Genomic DNA, 18,460 nt, shown 5'->3' on the forward strand with positions numbered 1-18,460 from the left:
CTCAGGTCATGATCCCGGGGTCCTGGGATCGAGCCCCTGCATTGGGCTCCCTGCTTGGTGGGGAGTCTGCTTCTCCTACTCCCTCTGTTAAATAAATGAATAAAATCTAAAAAAAAAAAAGTAAAATAAGATCTTCTGAAATTTCAAACTTACAAAATTCACAAAAATGGCTGCAAGATAAAGGCAAAGCAGTCACTCAGATTATAAAACCCAAACAACATATCAAAGAAATTTAAACAAATTTTAAGGACAAAGAAGCAATCTGGGAAGTCTGAGGTTTAACCAAATTAGCATTTTAGAAAACATAAAATATGGTGGAGGAAGTCATTAAAGGACACAATGAAATTTCCCTTAGACAAATATTGCCCTTAGACAAAGAATAGATACTGGCATTTTAAGTCATCTCGACAGTCAGCTCGGGGCTCGAACTCACAACCCCAGATCAAGAGTCACATGCTCCAGTGGCTGAGCCGGCCGGCCGGGTATCCCTCCCTTAGTTCTTCCCATGAAAAAACGGAATTCAAGTCCAAGAGCCCAACTTGCTTGAGTGGTTGGATTCCTGCCCCTGAAGGGTGCAGCCGGTGGCCCTGGAGGGAAGGGCGGGCCCCGGAGCGCGGAAGGCAGGACAGTGAAATCCATCCCTGCAGATTAACACCAGGCCAATGACACAAGGAGTCTTGGTGGAAGTTAAAGTATTTATTGATGTGTTTAAACTGTACATTCTCCACAGATCAGATTAAGGATTTGTAGGTGAAGTTTATCTGTGCATAGTGGGAAGACACATGGATAAGGTGAAGGGGAGGAAGAAGAAGAAAAAAAAAAAGTTACAGGGAAATAGGAAAAAATACACCACAGGTTACCAGAACCTTCAGACTAAAATAAAATAAAATAAAAATAAAAGAAAGAAAAAGAATGAAAGGAAAAAAGAACAGAAGAAAAAGAAAAAAAAACCCAAACAAACCGTGAGCATCCTCAACTATACAAGCATCACAAAGACTCGGGGGAAGGAAACAATCTCCAAAGCTTTCCACGGTGTCTACAGAGCATTTCGTGTACAACGTGGAGGGTCCTCCTCGCGCACACAAGCCAGCCCCCCGCTGGCCTCCTGCCGTCCTCCCTGAACAGCTGGGGGGCTGGTGCTGGGAGGGGGCCGCAGAGGGGTCAGGGTCCGACGGGGAGGGCCGAGGGCCAGTGCCTTCGGGGGGCAAAGTGTCCAAAGAGGGGAAGACAGCACGTCCGGACATCACTTGGAGGGCGGTGAGCAGGAACAGGCTACGGCAGGTCAATGGCAGACAGCGGGAGAGCGTCACACATAGACTAGAGGCTAACTTCTGTGGAAGAGCTGGATTTAGAAGGAAAGCAGTGCGGGTGCCCTCAGCGGTCTACCTCGGGCTCGCCAAAGGACGCCGGACTCACGCCTGTGACCTCCGTGCTGACACCAGGGTACCCAGTGCTGGGAACGCGACTTCTGAGAGAACTTTGCGAGGGTCTCATGATGAGCTTGAACGGCCGTCGATTACGGTTCCCTATCACACTTGGTTTCTGGGCAACTTCCCCAGAGCTAGCTCATTTAACAAGGGAATAATGCCTTAACTGCTGCTGCTGCTGCTTTTTTTTTTTTTTCCCTAAGAAAAACCAGGACAGTGAATGAGCCTTAAAGAGTGATTTATACAATGCGGCTGGAGCGGCCTGCGTATACAGTCTATCACCGAAAACCAACATTTCCATTTAGAGAGCATATGTGAGACAATACAATAGAAGTGGGATTTCTGATTAATTTAAAAAAAGAAACTACATCAGTCAAATATCTGCAATAGATCATTTTTTTTCATTTAAGGTTTATATATCATATATTGTTATATTAACATTTTTCACCCATTTAAAAGAATGGAAATTGTGATTCTACAGTAGTACTTTATAGTCTTAATGATCCAGGAGGTCTGAACGGAAGGTGAAATCCTCTGGAAGCAACTGCTGGTCAGTAGTTGATCCCAAACACCGGACCTCTCCTGGCCCACCTGCACCACCCCACGCCAACCGGTGGTGCTGCGTGCTTTCTCCTGCTTAAATCTGCATCTGCTCCAGGTATTTGTACGTGGGGTTTTCATAACCATGGTTCTGCATCTTGTTCAGGTGACGCTCTTCTGGGGTGAGCATTGGGTCAACCTGGAGGGACAAGGATGGGAGATCACTGCACTGGACCGAAAGAGAATCGCAAAGCAGGCCACCTGGGTGGCTCAGTCAGTCGGGCATCTGTGCTCCCCTTGGATCATGGTCCCCGGGTCCTGGGATCAGCCTCGAGGCGGGCTCCCTGCTCAGCAGGGAGTCCGCTTCTCCCTCTGCCCCTCCCCCCCCCCGTGCTCACTCACTCTCTCTAATAAATAAAATGTTTAAAAAACAAGAATTGCCCCGGAGACCAGAAGACTGGGCCGCTTGCTGCACAATCCCCTGGGAATGAAAATCATCCCAGTGTCCGATTGCTGCTGGGCAGACCAACAAGAGCTGGTGGTGAGGACAGAGGAGGAGGAGAAAGAAAAGAAGGGGGTCACAGAGGCTTCTGAAAACTGGAGTCCTAAAAGCTGAGTCCGAGCTCAAGAAAAGAATGAACTGAATTTCCTCGCACCACAGCAGAACCCGGTCTCAGTTCTGCTACTCGCTATTCGGGACGGCCCAGGCGAGCCATCCCTGTGAAATCAGAAATGGGACCGGACCATCTGTGGGGTCTTTCCCAGCTCAGGAATTCTACTACGAGGCCAGTGCGCCATGGGAGGTGAAACCATGTCACTAAGACACACATCCGAAGCACCTCACGTTCCTTATTGTTTTTGTTTTCTGGAACCGAGAACCTCTGGATGTTCCCATCACCCACCTCAAAATGAGTCGTAAGCAGTTCTAAATATGAATCGGCGGAAGACGGAACAGAAACAGTCTGCTCTGGGCTCTAAGTTTCCTGTTGCTTTTTCCCCCCATTAAAAAAAGACTATTACTTCTATTTCATACTTTTAACATGTAGTTCACTCATGATTGCCATTGTCACCTGATCTGTCACATACCCGGTTTGCTCCTCAAAAGAAGAAAGAAAAAAAAAAAAAAAAAGATCAACAACAAAAACCAAAAGAAAGAAGGGTAATCGACAGTCCTCATTCTCAACTACCTAAACATACCGGAAAGAAGAGAACACTAAAGAAATCATCTGAGAAAAGCTTTCACCCTCTGCGGCAGAAGACGCTCTTGCGGTTTTCTCAGGTTCACAGCCAGAGCCCAAACTAACTAACGTTAAGATGTGAGAGGGCCAACTTAGTTCAGTGGGGACGGGCTTCCAAAACACGACCTAAGGACGCGGTGGGGAATTTACCTGGAGCACGGCACCCACGCGCGGAGGCGTCGGAATTCCATGAACCGCCCCGACAGCACCGGGCAAACCGTCACCAGCTCGGGGCCACTCACCTCCACGATCCCGTGGCTGATGGTGCCGTACTGTCTCTTCCTCAGCATCACCAGGCTGATGACTATGACTGTGGCGATGGCCACGGCGATGACCAACAGCCCGATGAGCGCGCTGCTGCTGAGACTGAAGTCCTCCCGCAGCGGCCCCACGGATTCCTAGAGTAACAAAGCACGAGTGGGACAAGGTCTTGGTGACCCTGCACGCGAGACCCAGCGAGCAGGGGGCGGACATGCGTGCTCCACGAGGGCCACGCTTCCGGAGTCGTGACTCTGAAACCCGAGGGACCTCTAGGAGCCCGCTTCCCGGTTAACCAGCCCCATTGGGAGAACTCCCACTCTTCCAGTCTCCATGGAGATCCTAGGTTCAGCTCTCTTATCCAAAAGTACAGAAAAATGGGGATGGGGCCCCCGATCACTTGGGACACCTGGCATCTCTCCGTTTCCCACATGAAACGAAGAGGGAGAGAAGCAGCCAAGAGCCACGAGAAACCTGGCAGTTAGGTTTTGGAGCTGAGCACGTACCGGCTCTGCCTCCAGGCCGCCGACCCTCTCGGCATTGAAGATCATTTCCTTAACATCCAGAGTCTCGTCGATGACCTGAAACAGCATGAAAATATCAGCTGCTGGGTGGAAGGGGAGACATTTAGTACAAGTGGAACCGCTTCTTTTCTACTCCATTCACTACCTGGTACCCGAGGACACCCACGACCCAAGCCGTTCCATCCCATTCCTCTACATCGAGTCACCAAACCCCCAGAGGGGGAGGCTAGTGTGGACACAGGCCAGTGTGTCACGGCTGGCTCCCCGCGGCTTTCACCCGCATCCTCCCTGAGGTAACGGTCATGGGGAGACACTGCAGGACAGAGTGCCAAGGAGTCACTCAGGTGAGGATGACCCAGAAATACCAGTGACAGAAAATGCTAGAAGAATAATTAATAGTGGGGTATAAACCTAAGACGATAGAACCAACGTCAACTCTATTCCATTTTCAAGTTATTAAATCTCTGTACTCGCTTGGAAATGGCCTCTCATATTTTATTCATATCTGTAGTTGCAAATGTGTCTCCCCCGCTGTAGAGCAAGGGATGAGTTACTGCTGAGAATTAATTCTTTATTCCTTCTCACGCCCAGATGCTAAACAATACGACAAACTCGTGGGAGCAGTTGGAGCCCACCCATCTCCCAGCATACGGAGAGCGAACACATGGAGGTTCATCTGGAGAGCGTCTAAAACGGTGCCACTCACTCTAATGAGTCTCAAAATTCAGCGAGGGCAGGGCAGGAGGGAGAAGCGGCTCACCATGTTCTCATCCACTTTATTCTTGCTGTTGATCACTTTCTCCTCGGCACCGATCAGCCCTCCGTCCTGCTCTCCCGCTCCAGAGCCTGTGGAGAGAGGTCACGGCTGAGCGCTCCCCGGCCTGGCCCACGCCGCCCTCACAGCAAGCTCGGTCCTGGGGGCCGGGGAGCCCTCCTGGTCACCTCCCCTCCTGGTCACCTCCCCGCCCCACAGCCCCGCCCGGCTACATGACGCGCGACTTCGTTCCCGTGCCAAGGATGCCCCGTGTGCTCTAGAAGGATGAAGGGTGCAGGCAGTTTGCAGAGGACCGATGGGTACAATGGACGAGGACAGGGTGCTCAACGGATGTCCAACTTGGAAAAATGGAATGCCAGCCTTCAGAAGACCATGTTTACTGTGAGACAAACACTAGTGGAGCCCAGAGGCTTTCCAGCACAGAAAGATATGTGACGCTGCCGCCGCGCCCCATCGCCCCACAAGCCGGCCCTTCGACAGCCTGGGCTCCCTCGGGATGGAGGACCCAGCACGGCGGCAGGGAATCTGCAGGTCTGCCTCGAGCATCGGGTTTTATCCCACAGGCGGTTCTTTCTGCCTGACCCCCCCACCCCCCCCCGACCTCCAACACGTCCCGCTTGTCCCCTGAGCCGCAGCCCCTCGTGGGAGACGCTCCCCGCCCTCAGCACTCCAGCGCCTGTTTCTCCTCACGCAGCTTCCTCTGTGTGTCCCCCTGGCCTGTAACCCTCTGAGGGCGTGGATCGCAGAGGTCACATCTTTGACGGTGACCAGAGAATGAACAGGAAGGAAGCATTCCACAGACAGGGAGAAGGTGAACACGAGGTGGACGGTCCCGTCTACAAATGGAGCAGGACTCACCGCTCCTCTTGTCAAGGTGGGACATCGCCGGGGCCAACATCCCCTGTGCGCCGCGCCCCAAATGACAGTATCCGAAGATGTGACGTGGCGGAAGCCAGTGCTAGCCCGGGTGGAGAAGTGACGAGCCACCCTCATTTTTAGCTTCAAAAATCATGTGACGTCTAGCTATCCTATGAGTTTTTTAATAATAAGATATACGGTTCTGTACAAAGGTCTGGGTTTTGAACCTTCCATAAACAGATCAACCTGCCGGCCCGCTCGGCATTCTAAGGGGACCACCAACGTGTGAGGGAGGCTCCCACACGAGGATACGGCCCGCACTGCCGCCGCTGGGATGGCCGGGCGCAGACGGTGACACTTGGGCCCGGCCCCAGCAGAGCCTTCCAGCTCGCAGCCACCCTCGCCCTTGACCAGGGCCAGGAGTCGCAGGCGCCGGGCGTGCAGCCCGACATAAGGCTGGTCTTTCCTAAGCTTTCACTGTAAAGAGGAATTTCACAACTTGATTCTAGGGTAAGTTAGATCAGGGCTGGCTCTGTAGCCTCTAAGTGCCATTGGAGCAGGGACGCTGTACCCCGACCATGTGAGCAAGAGGCACCTGGAGAGCTGCTGCCTCAGCAAGGATGCGGATGAGCAAGCCTAGGAAATCTCTAATCCTCCCATCCTTCTCCCTCTCCTCCTCCAGACTTTACAGGTCATAGGGCAGGATCCTATTTGAAAAATAACATGGCACTGAACCAACTAACGTAAAGTCCTACTAGTAGCCCCGGCTGCTCTGACGCGCCTTTGGTGGGAACAAGCCACATGTTTTCTTAAACGCTGACCAAAACCATTTGGCCTCAGAGAAGGCATAAACAAGTGACATCAGGAGAAGAAAATTTAACGCTTAAATTATTCCAACTAGTAACTGAAGCATGAGGGCGAAAGCCAGGTAAGCTTCTAGGAAACTCACCTCTACCCCTAAGAATCCGAGAGGGACTGATGAGAGGAAAGGGAACACCGGCATCGCCAGGAGGAGGCTTATCCAAGCAGAAGAAAATCAAGCATTTACCCCTAAGTGATTTTTAGATTCAAATTGCACTCCTCTGCATCAAATTCTTTTTTTTTTTTTTTGCTCTGCATCAAATTCTGAGAGAACACCGCGAGGTCCGTCCCTGGTCCTCCGGAGCTGGCGGGGGGTGGTTGTGGGGGGGGCCTCATAAAACATACACTAAGCGCTGAAACGTATGCACTTCTCACAGCGACCCCAGGACTGCAGACTAAGGAGCAAGCCAGAGAAATTCAGCAGCATTTTACAGGACAGAAGCAGCAGGGCCTTTGAAGACAAAGGAGCTGGGGTTCAAATTCGAATTCCTCTGCTCCTCAAAGTCGTGACTCCGAGCAAATAATTCGGTCTGAGGCTTCTTGGACCACCCAATCTGTCAGAGCTGAAAACCAGGCCATTGGCGTGCCTGGTGCATCCGGTGAGACCAAGTACAAGAGGAGCTCAGCAAGGTTCTTGCAGGGTCCAGCCTGTTGTGGAGCTCGGACGCTCACGACCGCAGAGCGCGAGCTCACCTGTCGCAACCTGCGCCGTCCAGCAGCTTCTGAGGAGCCACAACTCAGGACAGGAGACAGGTGGCAACAGGCAGGTGGGCACCACAAAGGGCCAGGCACAGCTAAGAGGAACGGAAGGATGTAGCGGGAGGGAGCAGCGGATGGGAAATACAAAGAGGTAGAAGAAAGCGACTCTCCACCTGCCCCTAAAGTAAGCATTTTTTTTTTTTTAAGACTTTAAGTAAACTTTACACTCCCATGTGGGGTTCGAACTCCCAACCCCAACGCCTGACCTAAGCCAGCCAGGCGTCCCCGCGTAGGTTTAGATATATTAGTAACTCCAGCCAACCTAAGTTGCATATACATTTGAAAATCTACCCAGATGAAAATGTTTCATGAGAATATCTGGTTTTGGTTACTCTGTATTGTCCGGCCATGCAGAAGGAAGGTGTGGGGTGGCCACCTTATAACCCTGCACCCGGGGCTACTCTGGCTCCGCTCACAGCCACGTCTGAGGAAATGAGGTGGAAAAATCTCAGGTGATGGTATGACACAGAAAATGAAACTCCTGACACACGGGGGAAGTGAAGAGGAATGAGGTCTTAAAGGGAACATCTTTGACAGACCAACCTTTTTTCATTGGGTGGTACAACTCCCGCTGAGTGTCTAGCAGAAAGGAAAACAAACAAAAAATAGTACAAAAAAGGAGATTAAGAAAGAAAATGGCGTCTTTCAAAATTCCGATCTTAGAATTTCTCTATAACGTGAAGAGGTATTGTATCCTTCCTTAAAAACATGCCTGAAATATCCCATTAAACCAACCAGCAGTTAAGGTCCGCAGCATAGGGACTGGAAGGCAGGAGAGAAAGAAAAAGGTCTGCCTTGGGTCGTTTGGGGGGGGGGGGTGGTTGGGGGAGATTTCCAAGCTCTTCAGAGCTGAACCCACAAAGTTATTTTTCTTTTTCTTTTTCCCCAAAGTTATTTTTCTTAGGGAAGAGCAAAAATATAGTCAGTATGGACTGTGGTTTTCTGACAAGGAGACAAGACTCCAGTTTGGATCTGTCCGAGGTGCCCTGACCCCAAATGAGGTACATCAGCGTGGCCGCCCTACAGGCCCGGGAAGTCCGGGATTTTTAAGTGCAGGGCTTAGGAACGAAGTGGTATCTCTTTATTTATCTGGCTCCCTTCTCAGATCCTGATTACTGCAGGGCCAGCCGTACAGAGCTGGTACTTCTGGGGTGTCCAGTTCAGAAGGCGTGTCAGGGTCTGAAGGCTATGCTGGATGTCCCCGTCACCCGCATTTGGCACCTTCCTCAGGCTTCTGTTCCACCAAGGCTGCATCTGATCAAGGGAGGTGACCATGCCCAGGATTGCAGGGGTTCAAATCCTTACTCTCCACCTGGGCAGAGACTCCACCTCTATCTGCCTACACCCAGGACCCATGAGGACACTCCAGGACCTAGCCAAGAGGGCTCCCTTTGAGGACTCAAGGAGAGCACCTGGGCTCCAGCTTAGCCAGAGCGGCATCCGATGAGGACTCTATCCACTACTCTCCCCATCACCGCCGTCAGCAGTAAGAGTAGCAAACTGCTGCTTCCACACCCTGGTCTCAGGGCACCGGGCTCGGCAGTTTATTTCTGGTGCAGACCCACGGCTTTTAAAGATCCTTTTAGACACCGAGAACCAGCAGCGGAACAGAAGCAAGCATGCCAGAGAGGGAGTCAGAGGGACACGGCCTCTGGTCACCCCCCAACCCCACCCCCCGTACCAGAGGTGTCACCTTGAGCATGTCAGGCCACCTCCATGGCCTCTCCACTGCCTGCCCCCCCCACCCCGTGTTATGAAAAGCTAATGACCTCATATAACATGACAGTGCTATTTAAGGGACTTCCACGTGCAAGGCGTCACACACCCTGGAGGCAGCTGACAGGACCAGGAAAAAGAGAGGGTTTCACACAAACCACCCACAGAGGGGGGGAAGGTTACTCACCTCACGGGGATACTGAGCCCAGCAACATGCGGGCGCCCAGCATGGTGCCTGCAGTCGGGGCTCAGCGGATCTGGCTGTCAGCAGGGGCACCGCCTCCCTGGCACACCCAAGTTCAAACATCCACCTGCCACGTCCTAACCCCCACCCCCCAGCCAGGTAGGCACACTGTCGATCATACGCACCTTCGTTCTCAGGTAAGGATGGGAAGGGATGGAAAGGGTGGAACGGCGGGATCTCATCACTCTCTTCGGAGCTCACCCGGACGTCCACGGGGGTCTCGGAGATGGAGGCGGTGAACTGGTCCATGTCTGCGCGCTGCTCCTGAAGTAGCTCGTCTGACAAAGACAGACACGGCAGGGCCCGGCTTTCAGAAGGCCACGGGCGTGATGGAGGCTGACGCGGGTCATCACAGAACGCGCGATCTGCTGCGGGGCCACCGCCAGCTGCCCTTGCCGTGGACAACCCCTCCTACCTACACCCCGACCGCACAGCACCGCAGACCCGCACGGGGGCCCATGTGGGCCCGCCTCTCTTCCTTAGGGACCCACTCCGGTTGGGTGGTTTCACCCCCGGCGCTGTCCTAAGCACCATCCACAGCCCGTGACCCCCAAACCTGTACCTCCTCCCTGCTGCCCTGACCTCTGGCTCCTCGAACGCCCTCCCCACCTCACACACCCTCTCCTTAAGCTCCAGCAACTTCGACTTCATTCTGCACGAAGAGACTGCTCCCCTCAGTGCAGTGCAGCCCCACCGCCCACTCCGCGGCTGATGGAAGCCCTCACTGCCCGCACACCCCGCTCACCCTTCCTCTGCAACATGCCCCAAAGCCCCCCACATCTCTCTTTCCTCCATTACCGTCAAACGCCCACTACCAGCATTTTTTACCCGATTTTTACAATTGCTTCCTGGCAGGTTTCTAATTTTAATAGCACACAGCAGCCAAGTAATTCTTTTTAAATTCACATCCTTTTTTAAAGCAAAGTACAGATCTAGTCACTCCCTAGTTTAAAACCCTCTATCGGTTTTCCATTATCCTAGGATAAAACCCAAACTCCTGGATTTTGCTAAAATCTCTGAACAAATTGGCCTCTGCCAACTTCTTTGGCCCCATTTCTCCGTGTGTTCTGGCCACACTGACTTAAAGCTCAGGCGTGTGCAGTCGTCATGCCCTCTAACAATGTCTTTCCCCTCGTGATCTTCGTGTGGGTGGCTCCTCCTCCTCATGTGGCTCTCGGGTTCCTGTGCCCAAGACAGCCTCCCTGCCCCCCCAGCCATGCTCCACCATCCACCAACTATTTTGTCCCCCACGTGGCACTCCGTCTTGTTTTCCTGTTTCCCCTGTATTAACATCATCTCCAGGATACACTGTCTCCTCGTGCACCATTTTACTCTGTGACAACATGGTGGACAGTGGACACGTAACTATTTGCCAAATACATGAAGATGAAGAGCACAAGAGGGAGGGGAAGTGAGAATGTGTATAAAACAGGTGCCTTGAAATGCACCAGCAATTAAGGGGGAAAGGGCAACAGGAAGTTCCCCCGGTCCCTTGCAATTTCACACCCTAGACTTTTTTTTCCCTTCCGGTAACAGAGTAAAGGTCAAGAAACTCAAAGCCCTGTGGCTCACAGCCCGCCCACCTGCCTTGACCTTGCCACATAAGCTCCAGCGCATTCCAGGCTTAAACCCCAGCGTGCTAATGCCCGGCTTCCTGGCCTGGCTGTCCCGGTTTCTCTAATCTTGCTCTGCTGCCACCCCAGAGCCTCGGCCAGAAGTCCCACTGGACCTCGATACAAACACAGCACCCACCAATTTCCTCCTGGATCTCTTGGGCTACGTAAGGTACTTTGTAGAGCAGTGAGAGGCTTTGGTTCCTTCTTTCTTCAATCACATGGAGATGCGTCATCACCTGGGGGAAGAGCATGGTGGAGAGGCCCTGTTACCAACAGAGCCGGGCCCGGAGGCGGCTTGCAGACACACGCTTCCACAAAGATCAGCTGCAAAAGTATATGCTCTGCAGAGCCCAGCAAAGCAGGTGGTCAGGGAAAATATATTAATCCCCACCCTACTTGCTGGCCCCTGCAGTACAATAGGCCGCCCTCATCCGTGAGGCATACGTTCAGAGACCTCCACCCGACACCTGGAACGGCAGGTAATACTGAGCCCCGCATATACGAGGTTTCTTTCCTGTGTGGACATACCTAAAATAAAGTTCAATTTAGAAACCAAGCAATTTTAACAATAAGTAATAATAAGAGACTAATAGTAAGTAATAACAAACAGGAACAATTATACTATAATGAAAGTTGCTTAACGTTGTGTCTCTCTCAATACCTTCTTGTGCTGTACTCACCCTTCTTGTGATGACGTGAGGAGATCACGTGAGGGGAATGACGTAGGCACTGAGACATGAGGTTAGGCTACTGAGCCCCTGACGATACCTCAGGGGAAGGGTCACTTGTTTCCAGGCCATAGGAAGCGAACCCTCAGGTAAGGAGTGTGCCCAGACTGTGTGATACCCCTTGGTGATCTGAGCACTTATCCAGAGACCACTCCGAGTTAAAAGAAACTTTAAAAACTTTCACCAGGCAGTTACTGACTTTTTTTTTTTTTAAAGATTTCATTTATTTATTCATGAGAGGCAGAGAGAGAGAGAGGCAGAGACACAGGCAGAGGGAGAAGCAGGCTCCACGCAGGAAGACCGACGTGGGACTCGATCCCGGGACTCCAGGATCACGCTCTGGGCTGAAGACAGACGCCCAACTGCTGAGCCACCAAGGCATCCCTGATTTTGATTTTTATATAAGGCACTTCCTAATTTACTTGTTGGGTGTAAAAGAGTAATTCATACTATGCCAGATACTCGGTAAGGTTCTGCTGAGTGAAAGATGGAAACAGTCCATTTTTACCACTGGTCAGATTAGATGGGGTAAAATAAGAATGAAATCACTGGCTAAAAAGTGGATTTGCAGGGAGAAGGGGCCATTCATGGATTTGCTTAGTGAAGTAATTGCTTGAAATGATTATCATGGTAAATAATAGAGCTGGTTTATTCATATTTAACTGAATTACTTTTTCCTTCAAAAATTTACACTGAGATAGAAGTGAACCTGATTTTAGGGGGGTGATAAAGGAACTTACCTACCACCTGTCTTACACAGTTTACTACCTTTTCTGAATGAAACAGTTCCAGGTTGTTGATATTTTTTAAAAAGGGGGAAAAAAAAGCCATCACAACTGGTCATTTACTTTTAAAGCTTTTTTGGGGTAGAAACGAAAGGTGATGGGATCCCTGGGTGGCTCAGCGGTTTAACACCTGCCTTTGGCCCAGGGCATGATCTTGGAGACCTGGGATCAAGTCCCATATCAGGCTCCCAGCATGGAGCCTGGTTCTCCCTCTGTGTCTCTGCCTCTCTCTCTCTGTGTGTCTTTCATGAATGAATGAATAAATAAAATCTTTTAAAAAAAACAAACATTGCATCAATGTAAAATTCAAGAAAGAAAGAAAGAAAGAAAGAAAGAAAGAAAGAAAGAAAGAAAGAAAGAAAGAAAGAAAGAAAGAAAAAAGAAGGAAAGGGAAAGGGAAGAAAAGAAAGAGAAGAGAAGAGAAAGAAAAAAAGAAAAGAAAAGAAAAGAAAAGAAAAGAAAGAAAAGAAAAGAAAAGAAAAGAAAAGAAAAGAAAAGAAAGAAAGAAAAGGTGATGTGGGCTAACACCCTCCCCAAGGCCACAATCAGCCTGTTGCTGTAGCTCAACGCCAGCTACTTCAGGACCTGCAGTTACCAGGCTCATCCTAAAGAGGGTGCTTTAAGTCCAGGGATTAATTACGTGGGCTTGAAGCCATTAGCATGGTCAAAATGGAAAAAAAAAAATTAAATGGAAAAATGCTTTTATTGTAGATTGATGTCTCTCTGACCTTTAAAAGCAGGGATGAAAGCAATTTAATTTTATATTTGCCATTCTTTCAATCAAGTAAATTGATGGGAAAGCACAAGACTAAGTGCCTTAGATAGAAAATGCAAATGGAGAGAGACTGAAAAGGCACCACCGGCAGTCTTCGTGAGTGTTGATGTTGTTATACTTCAGATGAATTAAGGAGCCATTTGATTGAGGACGGTTCATATGCCCCCAGGAGAAACAAGAACCACAGGGTGGGATACTGGACGTAGCATCTTCACGGCGAGCCCCTGGGCTGCAGCACGAGGGGTCAGGGCACCATACCACTCACCCCAGACCCAACACACACGCTCTAATAGGCTGAGCATATTCAGCATTCTCTAAAGTGTAGATAATACAACAAGGGAACATGCAAAAGTTCATGTAATTCAGCAGCCAAGAATCACTAGAATTAAGGGCTTAGAGCACAGAGCAAATATCACAGAGGAGAGCTGGGTGTTTCCCCGAGATCTGCTAAGAAGGGAGAGAGTTCCACTTCCCGTGCCATCTGGTGTGGCGCTGTGATCTTGCTGGCAGACGACTCATTCCCTAGCTGTTAATTTAATACACTGATCGAGGGCTCTCCTTTCCTTCTGTTCTCAGACCATATAAAAATGGCTCTTCTTCTGTAAAGTATTATATGATAATCTAGTTTTTCCACAAAAAAATCTAAAAAAATGTCATGTTTTTGGGTTTTGTTTTCAAAAAACCAAGTAGACCTGAAAAATCTACCCCCTGTCAAGATGGATGCATTGTTCCATCTACACTTCCTGGAAGCTCCTCTAGGATTTGGCCTTTTGCCTTCTCTTCTACTCCAACCAGCTTAAAGCAAAGCCCTGAGCTGCAGGCCCATACCAGGTGCCTCCTGGGGTCCCCAGAGCCATCCCTGTCCATATTCTCCCATTCTTCTCATTCCCCTGATTACCCAGCATCTGACTGTTGAAGCCGACTTTGCATGTTTAAGGATAGTTATTCTTCATCTTTACAGCTACTATAATTAATACTATGCTGATGGTGAGTTGCTCCAGGGTTCAACTTTGCAAGGTCAGATGTGAGTGCAGAGTCTGGCATGTGGACAGTAGGCACACAAACTCCTGAACCAAGGGAGTAGCCCACCTACCTCAGTTGCCAGACTCCCAGGACTTTGGGCAGATGGCCTCACAATCCTAATAACACACACAGCATGAGGCTGGGAGGGGGAGTTGCTGGGGAGGTGGGCAAGTGTGCACACGGGTGAGCGCATCCCATGGACACTGGGCAAGCTGCAAAACACTCACCTAAGAATGTAAAGCCCAGCCGGGCACAAGGATGAAAGCTGTGCTTTTTAAAGCTTTGAAGTTCACCAAGTAGTAAGAAACTACCTTTCTTCGTAAAGTACCATATTTAAATTAAATTATGGGAGGAAATTAAGTCAGATCTGTTATGTCATTACAAGGCCCAATAGGCTAAGCTACTAGACTTGCTGGTTTACAAGGAAGCCAACAGTCTTGCAGGCAGGCTTCTTTTCTACGAATACAAGAGAGTAAAACACGACTTAACACACAGACAATACTGAAATGCGAAAGAGGGTCCAGAAACAGACCTCTCCGGACGACTATAAAGGAAAGCTGGATCCCACACGGAATAAAACCCAAGAACGTACCAGTGTGTGTCCCAACTAAAACTAATGTACAAAACAAAAAAGACCAATTTTTAAGAACTGCTTGGTATAGTTGCCTAGAAAAAGACTTCAAATATTAATTCTGGCAGTACCCCAAATCAGAAGTAAACAGATATAAAAAAGATTGAGAAATTGCCTTATCTCTTCAATTCAATTGTGCATTCTTAAGCTTCCAGAAAGGCTTTAAGTAGAAATGACTTAATAGAAGAAAATATGGAAAACATATTTTTAAAACTAGGATCTCTGCAAAATCAACTCTTGTAACCTAATAATGTCTTTGGAAATAAACCATTTATCATTTTCTAAGCACAACTATCAGGGCTGCCCGACCACTGGACAAAGCTAGAGTGCCCCCGCTAGAGACCTTCTCCCGCCGCGATTTCTACTTTGTCTGGTGTACCTGGGATTTCATTTGGGCTGCCTTTTCTGGGTCAACAGCCAACACATGCTGGTAATGACGGATGGTATGCAGGCGATCTTTGTTCTCAGCGCGGACGTAACGCCGCAAGGCCTGGAGAATGCGATGAGGCTGCAAGAGAGAACAGTAGTTTTAAGATCCAGAGACCACAGAATGAAAACAGGCAGGAAAGCAAAGCTGCAAAACACTCACCTAGGAATGTAAAGCCCAGCCGGGCACAAGGATGAAAGCTGTGCTTTTTAAAGCTTTTAAGTTCACCAAGTAGTAAGAAACTACCTTTCTACGTAAAAACTACGTGCCAAAAACTACATACAGTTCCAAGCTTATGTTGGCTCCTTAACCAGCAGTATCTTCCAGAGTCTGTAGCCCACTCTCCTACTCAATCTGTCCTCTCTCCTGAGCTCAGTGCCTGACACCTTGATTACAAGGCAGGCAATCTCTGCGTCATCCAGGAAAGCCTTTACTTGCTCACTTAAGAATAACACCAATATCCTACTTTCCAGTACTCTGCATTCCCCCAAAGTAAAGTAGGTTAGAGTTAAGGGATAAACAGGTGTGAGACCACGCTTCCACACAGGGCTTCGACGTAAATTCCTTTACCTCTTTTTTCCTAATCTTATTTAGAACAGAGCAAGTTCAAAAGCTTTGAAAGGCATGTTTTTTTATTCTCTAAAAGTAAAGCTACTATAAAAAAATTCAGTAATTGAGTAACTACCAACCAGTAGTACCCTGAGGTTTTATGCTTTTCCAGTGTAAGACACTTCCATCTCCAGGTGGCACATGCAAGCAGCAGGTGTAAGGCCAAGGTGACATAATAGTTTCCTCCCCATTCTTCTTCCTTTCTCTCCTTCAGCCTCACCAGAATTTGTCTTAAAAGTGTCATGTGTTTGCTGACCTGCGTGTCATCACGCGTAGGCTCGACTCATGCCCTACGTTACAGCAGGAACACTGAGGCTAGCATTCATCAGAGACGGGGCTCCACACACCACTCACCCGCGGGGGGTCGGACTGCAAGGCGGCCAGATAATTCTCCAGAGCCATTCGGCGGCGGTCATTCAGCATAGCTTCCACTCGAGCCAGGTGGGTCTCCACCAGCTGCTGCTTCTCGCTGGCTGCCTCCTTCTCTAAGGCTTTAACCATAGCTTGGAAGTGCTAAACCAAGAAAGCAGGAACAGACACATAAGTCATGGCACCTAGAAGACGTCTAAGCCAACAGCCAGAGCCCCCGATGCTGCCTCTCCTTGCCCAGAGCCTGTGCCAGTCGATAACAGAGTCAGAGAGGGGAGCAAGGGTGAGATCCAAGTATACTTTATCTGATTGCTGTCAGAAAAACGACTTCCTTATCTAATGAGCGTGTGTTAAATTAGAGTGTCAGGGTGCACCTTGGCACTGCTGGCACGGAAATCACCAGCGCCAAGAGCCCAATTGTGGGCTTCCTCAACGTGCCCTGCGAGGGAAGCGATGCTGTCCTTTCCACACCACAGCAGAGGCACCCACTTCCAAATCCCGAGACGCAGACCAACAGGAGCCATATCTTGAAACATATCCCAGTAATGGGGTGGGTTATGCAGAGTCATCCACACTGAAGTTCCGAAGGCCAAGTATCTGGCCCGCTGGAAGGGTAAAGTTGAAGGCCCTGAAACTACCTCTCCCTGCACATGATGCACCGGCCGCATAGAAATTAACATTCAGATTTCCTAGGTGACTGACACAAAAGGAAAGGTGCTCCAATTAAGTGTTAACATCACAAGAAGACAGAGTTCAGTGAATCATAAACACGAACTGATTTAAAATGCAATCAGGTTTATGAAACCTAAATTGCTCTCCCTGGGACTACCACACTCTCATCTATTCAACGGGGACCCAGCTGCTGCTGGGACTCTAATGTTACAGGCTTGCAAAGTTACAGATGAACGGGGATCAGAGGGTCTTATTGTCTGCCTTTTGACTTTTGAAGACGTCCGCAAAAAAAAGAATTCAGGGGATGCCTGGGTGGCTCGGCCGACTCAGTGTCAGACTCTTGGTTTTGGCTCAGGCCATGATCTCATGGGTCTTGAGATCAAGCCCCATGCCCCCCTCAGGCTCTGCGCTAAGGGGGAGTCTGCTTGAAGACTGTCTCCCTCTGCCCCCTCCCCGCACTCACATGAGCTACCCACGCGCTCGCACACTCTCTCAAATAAATAAATAAAATTTTTTATATATAAATAAAAGGAGGGGAGGGAACTCAGTACTGCTGAAAACTGAGTCACAGCCCCAGAATGAAGATGACTGAGGACTTTTGTCAGGAGAGCACAACTGACAGACACAGCCAGCTAAGGTTGCTTCCTGGCACGAGTTAGGTGCGCTCTGGTCGGTCTGCTTTCCTTCTACTGTGGGTGATCGACTCTAGAGAATGCCAGTTTGCAGATGAGAAGGGTTAAAAAAAAAAAAAAAAAAAAAAAAAGGCCAGTCAAAACTTCCCTGTAACATAAGCTCTCAACTGAAAGAAGGTGTCTAACTTTAATTTCCTGGGAGTTTGGCTTTGGCTGGGTTTCGGAGGGCCAGGCTGGAGGCTATCTCTGGAGAACGCATCTCACCTGAATGAGAGTCTGCCTCTCTGCTTTCGGGAGGTTCTTGGCCTGAAGCTCAGCCTCTTCCCACTCCTTCTTTACCTGGAACAAAGGTCAAGGCCAGTATCACCAGAGAATCCTCTATGAAACAATCCCCCCGCCCCCCCCGTTTCCTAATAATAGCACCAGGCCCTGGAATCTAACATGAGAAACTGCAAATGGAAATCGCCATCATATGACCCCTCACGAGCTCAGCGCTGGTTAAGCTGGTTCACAGAATTACTGCTCACAAGGTCCTGGACCACTACCATCCCTAACAGAGCCTCAATGCCATGACCTCCTGGTTTTATAACCTCAGGCAAGTTATTCAGAAGTCTTTGTGCCTTAGTCTCCTTGCACTAATAAAACGCGGGGTGGAGGCGGGTTTCATACCTACTGCTCAGAACTGTTGTGGATAAAACAGATTTAACACACATTTCCAAAAGTGTAATCCCGGGACCGGTGACAAGTGAGGTTTTAGGTGGGATTCAGACCTAAAACTCTTTTCAATTTTCTTTCAATATTTCTGAGTAACTCCAGGAGGAAGCTGCACTAGGATGCTCATGCTGCTCCGACACTTATGACTCTTCTGAGAAAGCAGCGGAGACTGAGAACCTTCCGCAGGCAACAGAATCTCGCTAGAATAGGTTAATATAGGTTTGCTCCTATCTAATACGTTTTTAGTTACCTGTCCTAATGGCAAACGATACCAGCTTT

The 18,460-nt window shown here is 49.4% G+C and overlaps 1 protein-coding gene across 4 annotated transcripts in view; it reads right to left on the reverse strand.

Moving 5' to 3' along the window:
* Nucleotides 1-681: 681 nt before the first annotated feature.
* The window catches only part of APLP2 (amyloid beta precursor like protein 2), an 82,165-nt gene continuing 64,386 nt past the window's right edge, over nt 682-18,460 (reverse strand). For 2 of the 4 annotated variants that reach the window (XM_025464897.3, XM_025464894.3), the window contains 10 exons: nt 17,732-17,806; nt 16,149-16,307; nt 15,138-15,266; nt 10,953-11,052; nt 9,326-9,478; nt 7,784-7,819; nt 4,748-4,833; nt 3,970-4,044; nt 3,448-3,603; nt 682-2,166 (listed from right to left, as the gene is read on the reverse strand). In XM_025464897.3, coding sequence (XP_025320682.1) covers nt 2,065-2,166; nt 3,448-3,603; nt 3,970-4,044; nt 4,748-4,833; nt 7,784-7,819; nt 9,326-9,478; nt 10,953-11,052; nt 15,138-15,266; nt 16,149-16,307; nt 17,732-17,806 — 1,071 coding nt within the window. In that variant the 3' untranslated portion in view covers nt 682-2,064. The remainder of the gene's footprint in view (nt 2,167-3,447; nt 3,604-3,969; nt 4,045-4,747; nt 4,834-7,783; nt 7,820-9,325; nt 9,479-10,952; nt 11,053-15,137; nt 15,267-16,148; nt 16,308-17,731; nt 17,807-18,460) is intronic. The other 2 variants (XM_025464898.3, XM_025464896.3) reach the window with 1 other exon arrangement.

This window comes from Canis lupus, chromosome 5 (genome assembly GCF_003254725.2).
Source record: "Canis lupus dingo isolate Sandy chromosome 5, ASM325472v2, whole genome shotgun sequence".
Classification (NCBI taxonomy): Eukaryota; Metazoa; Chordata; class Mammalia; order Carnivora; family Canidae; genus Canis; species Canis lupus.